Source organism: Rana temporaria, chromosome 9, assembly GCF_905171775.1.
Source record: "Rana temporaria chromosome 9, aRanTem1.1, whole genome shotgun sequence".
In the NCBI taxonomy this organism is placed as follows: domain Eukaryota; kingdom Metazoa; phylum Chordata; class Amphibia; order Anura; family Ranidae; genus Rana; species Rana temporaria.
Genome location: NC_053497.1, coordinates 119314742 through 119328829, shown reverse-complemented (window position 1 = coordinate 119328829; position 14088 = coordinate 119314742). Strand labels below are relative to the sequence as shown.

The 14088-nt window shown below is 45.0% G+C and overlaps 1 protein-coding gene across 2 annotated transcripts in view; it reads right to left on the bottom strand.

Moving 5' to 3' along the window:
- Positions 1 to 14088, bottom strand: part of LOC120913933 (deoxyribonuclease-1-like 1) — a 74705-nt gene that overhangs the window by 6921 nt on the left and 53696 nt on the right. For both annotated transcript variants that reach the window (XM_040324291.1, XM_040324289.1), the window contains 3 exons: positions 10545 to 10625; positions 9594 to 9706; positions 4170 to 4282 (listed from right to left, as the gene is read on the bottom strand). In XM_040324291.1, coding sequence (XP_040180225.1) covers positions 4170 to 4282; positions 9594 to 9706; positions 10545 to 10625 — 307 coding nt within the window. The remainder of the gene's footprint in view (positions 1 to 4169; positions 4283 to 9593; positions 9707 to 10544; positions 10626 to 14088) is intronic.

Below are 14088 nucleotides of genomic sequence, written 5' to 3'. Positions count from 1 at the left end.
GCAAAGTCAAATAGAAATCTGATCCAACACAGTGTACATGCTGAACACAGTCTGCAGTCCTTTAACTCAAAAACAGGAATTGGCTCAGAGTGATTGGTTCCCAGCTCCCAAGCTCTTCCATCTAGGCGCGCACCGCCCCCCCCCTCCCCAGATGGGGATGGGGATGGGCCTACTGCTGCAGTCTAACACTCCATTCTTCACTTCACCTAATTGGGCGACTGAGTGGCAGATGAGGTTATGCACTTAGGGAATAAGAATATGCATGCATCATACATGCTAGGGGGAGTACAACTGGGGGATCTGTAGTGGAGAAGGATCTGGGGGTTTTGGTAGATCATAAGCTCAATAATGGCATGCAATGCCAAGCTGCGGTTTCCAAAGCGAGCAAAGTCCTTTCTTGTATTAAGAGAGATATGGACTCCAGAGACAGAGATATAATTTTGCCCCTGTACAAATCATTAGTAAGACCTCATCTGGAATATGCAGTTCAGTTTTGGGCCCCAGTTCTCAAAAAGGATATCGGAGAACTGGAGAAAGTGCAGAGAAGGGCAACCAAACTGATAAGAGGCATGGAGGAAGGATATGAGGAAAGATTAGAGGAACTTAATTTATTCACCCTTGAGAAGAGGAGAATAAGGGGAGATATGATCACCATGTACAAATATATAAGAGGTCCATACAGTGAACTTGGTGTTGAGTTATTCACTTTACGGTCAACACGGGGGCACTCTTTACGTCTAGAGGAAAAGAGATTTCACCTCCAAATACGGAAAGGTTTCTTCACAGTTAGAGCTGTGAAAATGTGGAACAGACTTCCTCCAGAGGTGGTTCTGGCCAGCTCAGTAGATTGCTTTAAGAAAGGCCTGGATTCTTTCCTAAATGTACAGAATATAACTGAGTACTAAGATTTGTAGGTAAAGTTGATCCAGGGTAAATCCGATTGCCTCTCGGGGGATCAGGAAGGAATTTTTTCCCCTGCTGTAGCAAATTGGATCATGCTCTGCTGGGGTTTTTTGCCTTCCTCTGGATCAACTGTGGGTATGAAGTTGGGTGTATGGGATTGTACTGTGTTTTTTTATTTTTTTTGTTTATTTTTTGTGGTTGAACTGGATGGACTTGTCTTTTTTCAACCTGACTAACTATGTAACTATGTAACCCAGTCGACAACTCCCCTCCAGTGGGCTGGACCTGAGCTTATGAAGGAGGCCTGCCCGATGACAATTCCAATTGGGGATTGGTCAGGGCTCCTCACATGAGCTCCCTGTCGCTCCAATTCCCTGTCCTGTCCCCCTTCCAGAACATTCTCCCTGGAAGCAGGGGAGGTGCCCAAGAACTTAAGGACAGGTGGCCACACCCATTGCTACACTAACCACTCCCTGCGCCCCAGATCAAAAACAAACAGGCCTAGCATGCAGCATAGGCCTGCCTAAATTTAACTGCCTGCCAGCTACCACAAAAATCCTTACCACTAACACTATGGTAGAGGGCGCTACATCTATATAATGGGAGCCAATCTGCCTTGAAAAGTGCTGTCATCCTGGTTATTTTAATAATATAACTTTTTATGTTATCTTTGAATGTTTCCCTTTTTTTTTTCTACCCTATCCAACTGGGAGACTCTAGACTCTGCATGCCTTTGTTTAGATATCTCAGACTCTATAATTGGACATTTAGGTCTGTAGGCATGATATGACGCCCATGATACCTCGAAAGGCTGCTTTTGGACTCTCCCTTACATTCTTAGTCACCTAGGTCATTATGTTTGTGACTTGTGTAATGTTATTGTTTACGTTCTCTCTTTTTTTTATAATTGGTCTTTGTTTTGTTTTTCATATATTTTTTTTTACCTCATATCTGTTTCTTACAAGCTGTAACCATCCCATGGCCATATATGTTGGGTTGTCCATTAATAAAACTTTTGTAAAAGAAAAGTGCTGTTGTTCCATGTTCCAGGCACCAGGAGCAAAAGGAGGAAATGTTAAGTAAGGCAGGATTACTGGAGAGTTGGAACACAGGACGACCCTCAACAGTGAAGTGACATTTTGACATAGCCGTCCACCTAAACTGACAGGCTGGATAAGAGCAGCATTAATCAGAGAAGCAGCCAAGAGGTCCATGGAGGAGGAGCTACAGAGATCCACAGATGAGGTGGGAGAATCTGTCCACAGGACAACTATTATGCCGCGTACACACGATAATGTTTTGGGTTGTAAAAAACAAAGTTTTTTAAAAATGTAATTTAAAATGATCGTGTGTGGGCTTCAGAGCATTTTTCGTGTTCTAAAAAAACGGCCCAATTTTTTTTCGAACATGCTCTATTTTTTCACAACGTTTTAAACTATGTTGTTTTTTGGGTTGTGGGCTTTAACGACGTGAAAAACCTGCGCATGCTCAGAAGCAAGTTATGAGACGGGAGCGCTCATTCTGGTAAAACTACCGTTCGCACATTCATCACGCTGTAACAGACAGAAAAGCGCGAATTGTCTTTTACTAACACGAAATCAGCTAAAGCAGCCCAAAGGGTGGCCCCATACGAATGGAACTTCCCCTTTATAGTGCAGTCGTACGTGTTGTACGTCACTGCGCTTTGCTAGAGCATTTTTTTTCACGATCGTGTGTGGGCAACGTCGTTTTAATGATGAAGTTGAAAAAAACTTTGTTTTTTCTAGAGCCTGAAAAACTTTGTTTTTTACAACCCGAAAAATGATCGCGTTCACGCGGCATTAGTCGTGCACTCCACAAATCTGTAAGAGTGGCAAGAAAAAAGCCATTGTTGAAAGAAAGCCATAAGAAGTTCCTTTGCAGTTTGTGAGAAGCCATGTGGGGGACTGGTTAGATGAGACCAAAATAAAATTTTTTGGCCTAAAAGCAAAACCCTATGTGTGTCAGAAAACTAACACTGCACATCACCCTGAACACACCATCCCCACTGTGAAACATGGTGGTGGCAGCATCATGTTGTGGGGACGCTTTTCTTTAGCAGGAAAAGGGAAGCTGGTCAGAGTTGATGGGAAGATGGATGGAGCCAAATACAGGGCAATCTTAGAAGAAAACCTGTTAGGCCGCGTACACACGGTCGATCCATCAGATGAGAATGGTCCGACGGACCGTTTTCATCAGGTTACCGCTGAAGCAGACTGATGGTCTGATGTGCCTACACACCATCGTTTCCAAAACCGATCGGGTCAGAACACAGTGACGTAAAACACACGACGTGCTGAAAAAAACGAAGTTCAATGCTTCCAAGCATGCGTCGACTTGATTCTGAGCATGCATGGGTTTTGAACCGATGCTTTTGCGTACTAACCGTCGGTTTTGACCTATCGGTCAGCCGTCCATCGGTCCAATTTAAAGCAAGTTCTCTTTTTTTGGACCGAAGTACAACAGACCGATGGGCCGTACACACGGACCGATGAAACTGAACTTCAGTCCGTTTTCATCGGTTTGGACCGACCGTGTGTACGCGTCCTTAGAGTCTGCAAAAGACTTGAGACTGGGGCGGAGGTTCACCTTCCAGCAGGACAATGACCCTAAACATACAGCCAGAGCTACACTGGAATAGTTTAGATCAAAGCATATTCATGTGTTAGAGTGGCCCCCGGCAAAGTCCAGACCTAAATCCATTTGAGAATCTGTAGCAAGACTTGAAAATTGCTGTTCACAGATGCTCTCCATCCAATGTGACAGAGCTTGAGCTATTTTGCAAAGAAGAATGGGCAAAAATGTGCAAAGCTGGTAGAGACTTCCCCCAAAAACTTGCAGCGAAAGGTAATTGCAGCGAAAGGTAATTGCAGCGAAAGGTGGTTTTCCAAAGAATTGACTCAGGGGGGCTGAATACAAATACACGCCACACTTTTCACATATTTATTTGTAGAAAAAAAAAAAAATGAAAACCATTTATCACTTCACAATTATGTGCCACTTTGTGTTGGTCTATCACATAAAATACATTTACGTTTTTTTTTGCGACATGACAAAATGTGGAAAATGTCAAGGGGTATGAAAACTTTTTCACTGTATGTAGCAAACAGAACAGCAATTATATGATCAGTTAAAACTATTCATGTAGAAGTACAGTATGCGTTTCACTGGTGTATTTAGTGGCTTTGATTGAGTTGAATTTGCTTTTTAGTAAAAAAAAAAAATCAAAATAATTGATTCTTACTTACATTACAGCGCCAGTGGCTCGTGACATTCAGAAATACATCATAAAGGGCTTCAATTTCCTCATCAGCTTTATCTGGGACGGTATGCTGCGGAATCACAACCAGGTCTTGCAGGTCTGAAGAGAAGGAGAGGTAATGCATGTATATATACACAAAATATATATATATATATATATATATATATATATATATATATATATATATTTTTTTTCTTTTTTTTTCAGTTTTGGATACAGCAGAGAAGAATTCTGCTGGTTCATATTGTGGTCTATTTTGCTGCTCAGAAACCAAGATGTCACTAGGATAGGAAGTGACAGTGTAACCACAATGTGAACCAAAACTATTTTCAGTCCTTCCACATGTAAAATAGATAAAAAGTTTTGAAAGACAGATAGAAAATTTGCCTTGATCAGCTGCTGCGAGAATGCAATTTTCCAGCAGGGAGAAATTAAAAAGATAATCTTATACTGCCTCCTACCCCCTTCCTCTTTTACCATTGGATGTTCCTTTTTTTTTCTAAAGGACTTTATTTGCACATACCCCAGGGATGGACTGGCCATTGGGACTACAGGGAGTTTCCCCGTGTGCCGATGGCTCAGTGGGCCGGCTTCAGTGAAAGCAGACCAACACCCCCTCCGCTCCTCTGTCTCTCCCTCCCCGCAGCGCTCACCTGGGGGGAACAGAGAAGCAGGGGGAGGACCAGAGGAGCTGTGGACTCTTATTTATTTATGAACTATTTTTGTGATTCATTTTACAGACAAATAGGTAGATTCAGAAAGACTTAGGCCGGCGTATCAGTAGATACGCCAGCCTAAGTCTGAATCTGCGCCGACGCAAATTTAAGCGTATTCTGATAACCAGATACGCTTAAATTAGGCTAAGATACGAGCGGCCTAAGTGTCTTACACCCTCGTATCTTAAAGTGTAATTTTTAGGCTGGCCGCTAGAATATGTAAATCACTAGATACGCCGATTCACGAACGTACGCCCGGCCGACGCAGTACAGATACGCCGTTTACGTAAGGCATTTTCAGGCGTATAGTTATTCCATCAAATAGCTGGACTAGTAATGTTAAGTATGGCCGTCGTTCCCGCGTCGAAATTTGAAAATTTTACGTCGTTTGCGTAAGTCATCCGCGAATAGGGCTGGACGTAATTTACGTCCACGTCGAAACCAATACGTCCGTGCGGTGTACTTACCCGCAATGCACACTGGGATATGTACACGGACAGCGAATGCGCCGTTCTTAAAAACGTCAACCACGTCAGGTCACACTTCATATACATAAAACACGGCCCCCACATCCTCACTGTATTTCACTTTGTGAATACAGTACTGGCCTTGCTAACTTACGGCGGCGTAGTGTAAATACAATACGCTACGCCGCTGCAAGGATGCGCCCGCATACCTGAATCCAGCTATACGTTCATACATTTAGTCCTGTATTTGGAAATTTTCACTATTTAATATTTGCCAGTTTTATTTTGTTTTACACACTGTGCATATGTTTATATTCAATTATTCTCTATATAGTTTAGCGCGACTTTATATTTTTTCTATTTTTGATCACTGGTTTGATGTTTCACAGAAAGTCACAGCTTTGTTCTAGCTTTTGTTAGCACTTTTTGCAATTTCGTGGACACATGTAATTGTTTGTTTAATCTTAGCGCAGTTTTTTTTTTTTCCTTTTTTCAATGACCCCAAGCACACTGCTAAAGCAAAACTTGGGTAGTTTAAGGGGAAACATGTAAATGTGTTGGAATGGCCTAATAATCAAAGCCCAGACCTCAATCCAATAGAAAATCTGTAGTCAGACTTAAAGATTGCTGTTCACAAGCGCAAACCATCCAACTTGAAGGAGCTGGAGCAGTTTTGCAAGGAGGAATGGCCAGAAAATCCCAGTGGTAAGATGTGGCAAGCTCATAGAGACTTATCCAAAGCGACTTGGAGTTGTGATAGCCACAAAAGGTGGCTCTACAAAGTATTGACTTTAGGGGGGTGAATAGTTATGCAGATTGAAAATAAAAAAGAAACATCTTCAAAGTTGTGGGCGTGTTCTGTAAATTAACTGATGCAAATTCTCAAACAATCCATGTTAATTCCAGGTTGTGAGTAAACAAAACGGGAAAAACGCCAAGGGGGTGAATACTTTTGCAAGGCACTGTAATTGAAGTCCCAATTCTTTATTTCTTCAATCATGTGGGCATCTCCATACTTACCCCTACCCCATCTAAGTTGAATTCCCTTTAATAAAAACAAAAACAAAGTACAGGGACTGCTTCTTGAATACTGCCACAAATTTGTGGCAAATTATCCTTTCTATCTAGTGCTGAACCGGCTGAATTTCGATCCATCTATGGCCAGCTTTTAACTACTAACTACACCAGGGGTGTCCAAACTTTTTTCAAATAGGGCCAGATTTGATGAAGTGAACATGCGTAAGGGCCGACCATTTTGCTGACATTCTTTGAACCATTAAAATTTGGTCTAAGTCAAAAACCACCCCTTAATAGGAAATACAGTTAGGGTCTGTGCGGACCTTATGGCTCGGCGATCCCTGGCCTCTGGGGACTCTCCTCTCAGACCTATCATTGGTCACCCGCTCTTTGTCCCGGGGTTACGGGATAGGAAGTTCCTTAACCTCATGAGGGATGGCCTATTCCAGGCATCCCATTTTAGTGCGGGGGGGAAATGGAGATCGGCAGCAGAACTGACAGACCCCAACGGCGCCTACCGCCTTGACTTTTTGAGAGCACATCAACTGTCTCATTTTTTAAGTAGCATCCCTGCCCCCCCGACGGGACAAGTTCCAATGACTGAGCTGGAGGAGATGTGCGAGGAATCTGGAGTGCTCCCACACGCTCTCTCCTTACTGTATGCCATGCTGATAGCACCATCTGGAGGATATCAGCTACCAGCCCTGGAAAAATGGGAAAGGGACCTGAACACACAGTTCTCACCCGCCAAAAAACAAGCCATACTTCACTTCACACACAAATCCTCACTATGCGCAAAAACTCAGGAGACGAATTATAAAATTCTCTCCCGCTGGTACAGGACCCCGGACCTCCTAAATAAACTGTTCCCCAACTCTGCTGGCGTCTGTTGGAGATGCCAGCGGGACAGGGGCACCCTACTACACATCCTCTGGACCTGCCCACGAATCAGGGGCTTCTGGGGAGAGGTACGACGGATCGCCCAAAAATTCACAGGATACGTGGTACCAGACGACCCGGGCTACTTTCTCCTGCACGCAACCAACATGCCATCTGGAGTTTATAAGAAGTCTGTGGTTCGCCACCTCCTGGACGCGGCCAAGGCCTGCGTGCCTCTCCGATGGAAGTCACCTCACCCCCCGACAGTTGCTCTTTGGCTACATAAGGTAGACGAGATCAGTAGAATGGAGGACTTGATACTCTCTAGCCAGCAACGCCACGAGACATACTCTGAGACGTGGCAGCTTTACAACATCTTCAAGTACTCAGATGAGGGACAGAGTCTCAGAGGGATCGAATGCCCAGCTCCAACCCCACTGACGGATACATTGCCTATCCCTTAGGACACCCTACATGTACATGAACGAATTAGACTCATGTTACGCCCCCGTGGGGGCGCTTTACACTGACCCTGCTCGTGCAGACACCCCCCCCTCCTCCCCCCCCCCCCCACCCCTCCCCTACCCGCCTCCCTTCCCCTCTTCCTATTTTCACTCTGTTAGATTTCTCTATACCTTTCTTTAACTCTTACTCTCTCTTCTCCACTGAAAACGGAAAATAGATCTGGAGGTCGGCCCGGTCGAGCCCCAATGCCAGGACAACTGAGGTCTGATGTACCCTCTTAGAGACAAGTTCCGGGAGTTCTCGGTCACGCCCTCATATCCCACTGTGACATTACTTGTAAAAACCAAAGACCTATAGACATCTCTGTGATTGTGCTTGATTTGTACTCTTACTAATGTAACTTGTGTGTATTGGTGGTTCGCGAGGACCGACTTTTTGATGAGAAATAAAAAATTTAAAAAAAAAAAAAAAAAAAATTTGGTCTAAGTGTGTTTGCCCGAGCACTAATACACTGCCCAACAAGAATTCTCTTGCCTTTCCCTCTTGCCTTTGTGGCTGTGTATGGTAAAGAGATGAGCTTGGGTGTGTTATTTGGATATACTGTATTTATCGGTGTATAACACTAACCTTAACTTTAGAAAAGAAGTTTCAAGAAAAAAAATGTAAATAAAGAACTGTGAAGCAAAATAAAAGTCATTGCCCATCAATGCAGCCTCGCCATTGCCATGAATGCAGCCTGATCAATGCCCATCTGCAGGCTTGGAGGGGGGGGGGGGGCAGACAAGCACCAACAGATTACATACAGGCAGAGCTTTTTTTCTCAGAAAATAGGTGCAGGAACTCAACCACGACCCCGTTCAGATTTCACAAACAGTAGAAGGGTCTTAAAGGGCCATTAAATACCAGGATTACATTACATACAGAATGCAGAGTTCAGGTGGTTACACACAGAGTGCAGAGCTGTCACTTGTGAACACAGAAACCAGACTTCTGTATTTACAAGTGATTGTGGTGAGCAGGCACTAAAGGGTCTGAGCAAGAGGTGGTGGAACTGAGTTCCCCCAAGTTCCCCCTGAAAAAAAGCCCTGCATACAGGAAAATCTCCTGTTTACACAGCAGCCTCTTTGATGCAATGTCCTGCCTCCAATGATAGACAGAGTATTTGTCCAATGGCAGCCCAGGAGACAAGACTTCCTATTACAGATGCCGCAAGGGAAAACTAGAGATTCTCCTGTATGTATTTGACAGCACTTGTTCTCTGCCCCTCCCTGTCCCCTCCGAGGCAGCACAGATAAATACAGTATATATCCAAATTACCAGGGGGGCCACATTAAACTGGAACGGGGACTGCAATTGGCCCCCGGGCCGGACTTTGGACATGCCTGATCTACACCAATCCATGCTAAAATACACATTCACCAAAAGATTTCCCTCTTGTACCACAATTCCGCTAAAGCTGTACAAAAATGATGACATGCAAACATTGTGCAACAGCAACCAATCACACATTTCAGTTAAAGCGGAGGTCCACCCTAAAAATAAAAATTACATCTAAATGCTAAAAAAATAAATAAAAAAAATTAACATTTTTTTTTTTTACTTACCAGAAATGGTGGTTGCTAGGCAGATCTTCCGAATCTGCCTCTTCCTAGTCCGCAGCTGGTTGTCCTCCTCGCGTTGTCTTCTGGTCCCAGACAACAGCCGCCCATTCATAAAGCGCCGCGCGAATAGCGCATGTGCAGTAGGAACCGGGCAGTGAAGCCGCAGAGCTCCACTGCCTGTTTCCCTTAGTGAGGATGGCGGCGCCGGGACCTGCCACGATTGAGAACCATTTCAGAACCTGCAATGTTCCCCCCATTTACTGACCTGCATATCGCAATGTGAAGCGGACCACATATGGTTCCCGAGCAAACACGTCTGGTTTCTTTGTGTCATTGTCATGGTACTTATACTGATCCCTCACAGAAATCTTGTCTGATCTAAGAAGGGAATCAGGAGGAGATTAGGAATCGGGAGAAGGTGAGGGATCAGGAGAAAGGGAGGAATCAGTTGAAGGTTAAATAAGATATAAAATATTACATGTTAATATTATGTACCCCTTGAGTCAGCAGCTCTAAGCTCATTTTCATACATTTCACCAAAGTTGGGGAAAAAAATAACTTGATTACAGTGCTCAATAGCTCAAGCTAAAATGTACACATACAAGTGAATTAGAGCAAAGACTTCGTCTCCGCCTTCAACTTCAATATGGTTCCATCTCTGTTTTTAAATTAGAAAGAGAGCACCTGCAAAAGGGGCTAGCCCCCTTAAAGTGATTTATCAGGACATAATTTTCTTAAAATAGTCCCACTTAAAGTGGTTCTAAAGGCAGACGTTTTTTCAACATTAATTCATTCTAGCCCCCAGCCCCCCTAATACTTAGTCCGATCTCGATCCAGCAATGTGCAGGACGTTAGTGGCTCTCTCACTCCTCATTTGCTCAAAGACAAGCGGAGCTGTCAATCACAGCCAGTGAGGGGGGGGGGGTTAAGCTGCACTCTGTCTGTCAATGGATACACAGAGCTGGCTCAAGAGTGAGCCCGCATGAGTGTTTCCATAGCAAGCGGCTTGCTATAGGAGCAATTGGTATGGGGAGAAGCCAGGACCAGCCGTAGGGGGAACTCCAGAAGAGGTGGATCAGGGCTGCTCTGTGCAAATGCATTGCACAGAGCAGGTAGGTATAACAAAAAAATAAATCAGACGTTTACAATCACTTTATCTCACATAGAATGCTGCCAGTATGTTATTACACATACAGAGGTATATTACAGAACTTACTTATATATGAAGGCATATTTTTCCGTGTAAGAATTCCGGCCCAGAGCTGGACTAATGACAAATTGGAAAAGTTCTTGTTGCCTATGAAACAAAAGTAGGATATTAGCTAAACCCAATCAATCAAATCCCAGATAATCCTTACTGTATTCATTTCAAATGCTCTCTTCAATCATTTTAACCAATTAAGTACCGAGCCTCTTTCTGAGATTTGGTGTTTACAAGTTACAAACTTTTTTTTGCTAAAAAAAATACTTAGAACCCCCAAACATTATATACATTTTTTTCTAACACCTCCTGTATTAGAGTGCATCCACTTTGGATAAAGATGCACGGGGGGGGGGGCACCTTTGGACAGCAGTCCACGTGACCTCGTGTTGGTGTCTTTGGTGTTATTACTTTGAACAATAAAAGGCAATCGGAAATTCCTGGATGTGCAGCTATTTCTTTTCTTACAGATTCACAATCCATTCATCACCAAAGATACAGAATGCAGCTCAGTAAACTGGCACTGTTATTATTCTTCTTTTCAGGCACATCAGTGCTATACAAGGCACCGCATCCGCAGATGCAGCAGAGATGATTTAACAGAAAAATACAGTCTAATGCCCCGTACACACGGTCGGAATTTCCGACACGAAAAGTCAGATGTGAGCTTTTGGTCAGAAATTCCAACCCTGTGTAGGCTCCATCGGACTTTTCCTGACGGAATTTCCGCCAACAAAAATTTGGGAGCTGGTTCTCAAATTTTCAGATGGAAAAAATTCCAAACGGAAATTCCGATCGTCTGTAGCAATTCTGACGCCCAAATTCTGACGCATGCTCGGAAGCATTGAACTTTGTTTTCTCGGCTTATCGAAGTGTTGTACGTCACCACGTTCTTGACGGTCGATAGTTCAGAGAACTTTTGTTTGACCGTGTGTAAGCAAGCCAAGCTTGAGCGGAATTCCATCAGAAAAAACATCCAAGGTTTTTCCAACGGAAAATCCGATCGTGTGTACGCGACATTAGATGATCTTCTATTCACAAGCACAGCAGCAGTGCTGATAGGCAGGACTCCTGAGGATCCCTGTTCTGTCCCTACAGGCTGGAACACTCTCCTTGAGTAGGGCCTAGCGTTCCCTCACTCATTCCACACACGTCTCAAAATGGTGGCTTTTATATTGAAGCTAACAGAAAATGGTGGACAAAATCTCAAGAGAACTTGACACCAATCAGAACATGAGGCTTTTCCAAGATGGTTGCTGGAGACAAGTTAGAGAACAGTTACAGTCTCAACAGGATTTCACAAAACAGCAGGAAAACACAAACACATTCTGAATATGACATTTCTGCATGAGGAAGCAAGTATGATACAATTGTAGTCCCACTTCTCCTCTCAGCCACCAGCATGACTGTCCTGTCACAGTTAACTGTATGTGAGGAGGCTACCTACATTTCCTCCCACTTAAACAATGCAGTCCTAGGCAGGGGTGGACTGACAACTCATGGGGCCCCCAGGCAATAGGAGATTATGGGGCCCTCGGGCAATAGGAGATTATGGGGCCACACAGTATACACACACACAGTATATACACACTGAATAGGTACTGGAGAGGCGGGGCAGCTATAATCTTGGGATTTTTAGACCAAAAGGATGTCTGTAAGGGACATTTCAGGGACAGATGTAAAAAAACACAGATTTTTACATACTGTCCCTGGTTTTACTGGGGCTGGCAACCCTGATGGGGCCCCCTAGTGGCATGGGGCCCCCTAGTGGCATGGGGCCCTCGGGCAGTGCCCGAATGGTCCGTCCGCTGCTGGTCCTAGGCATTCACCGAGGTAAAAGCAATTAAATAAAGCAATAGCATAACAAGCAGATAAACAGTCATAACAGTTCAAGTCACCTAATCAGAATACTTGACAGGTTTCAGTCCCCTGGTAGTGCGCCAGGGTAAACAAGGCTCCGGAATTGCAACTGTCCATCTCCCTCTGGGGACCCAGGGCACCGTTCCTCCTCTGCATCAGAACCAACAGGCGACACTTCATCCACAAGGGGCTCAGCTTTAACAGGAGTGAAAGAAGCCTGAATATCTGTAGCTCTTTCAGCTAAGGATAACTCCTCTACTGGTGGCAGAGGGGGTAGGTACCGCTCTGCTGAATTACTATTGAGGATCTCCCTGGCTGCTGTCCCATCTGGTAGATGGAGGAAAATCAGGGACAGGTTCAGCCGACAGTGAATCTGCAGTGAACACACCATGGGCGAAGTAGGTTACGTTGCAGTCTCTTGCAAGGCCCATTTGGCTTCTCTGAAACATCATACACAGGCCGTCCAGTAGGGTTGTCCCGATACCGATACCAGTATCGGTATCGGGACCGATACCGAGTATTTGCGGGAGTACTCGTACTCCCGCAAATACCCCAGATACCGAAATAGAATACTTGCCCCCCCCCCGCCGCCGCAAAGCGCAAAGCCGTCGCGTTAATCAGCGTGCAGAGAACATTACAGTTTTCGTTTGAATAGCTGTATCCCCGCCGCGTATAGACACTCCCCCTTGCGCGGGATTGGACGGATGATCTGTCAAGCCCGAGCAAGAGGGAGTGTCTATGCGCGGCGGGGATACAGCTATTCAAACGAAAGCTGTAATGTTCCCCGCACGCTGATTAACGCGGCACGTGCGGCATCATCCAGGTATGTGGGACATGGCTGCAATATGTGGGGGGACATGGCTGCAATATGTGGGGGGGGACATGGCTGCAATATGTGGGGGGGGACATGGCTGCAATATGTGGGGGGGACATGGCTGCAATATGTGGGGGAAAATGGCTGCAATATGTGGGGGGACATGGCTGCAATATGTGGGGGGACATGGCTGCAATATGTGGGGGGCCATGGCTGCAATATGTGGGGGGACATGGCTGCAATATGTGGGGGACATGGCTGCAATATGTGGCGGACATGGCTGCAATATGTGGGGGACATGGCTGCAATATGTGGGGGGCCATGGCTGCAATATGTGGGGGGACATGGCTGCAATATGTGGGGGACATGGCTGCAATATGTGGCGGACATGGCTGCAATATGTGGGGGGACATGGCTGCATTTGGGGACACATTTAAAAAAAAGTATCGGTATTCGGTATCGGCGAGTACATGAAAAAAAGTATCGGTACTTGTACTCGGTCCTAAAAAAATGGTATCGGGACAACCCTACCGTCCAGGAAAAGGTTGCTTTTCAACCCGATATATGGCCTCCCACTTGGACTTCAGCTTGTTGCCTCTAATGTGCCTGGGGTTGCACAACAAGACCCTCTCCCCTGGATTTAGTGGCAGCAAGTTGACAGTACTTTCGTCAGCCAAATCCTGATGCTTTTGTTTAGCTTTGGCTAGGCGATGCCAATGGTCCTAGACCCACTCATGTCTCTATGCCAACAAAAAGGGGGAAATGTCTCCAGAGATATATACTTGTGTCTTCTTCAATAAACTCTTCTGCTTTTATTCACCCTACACTGCTGTCTCAACAAGTGAGTGGGTGAGCTGGGGGATCTTGGATCGTGCAGTGAGGCCC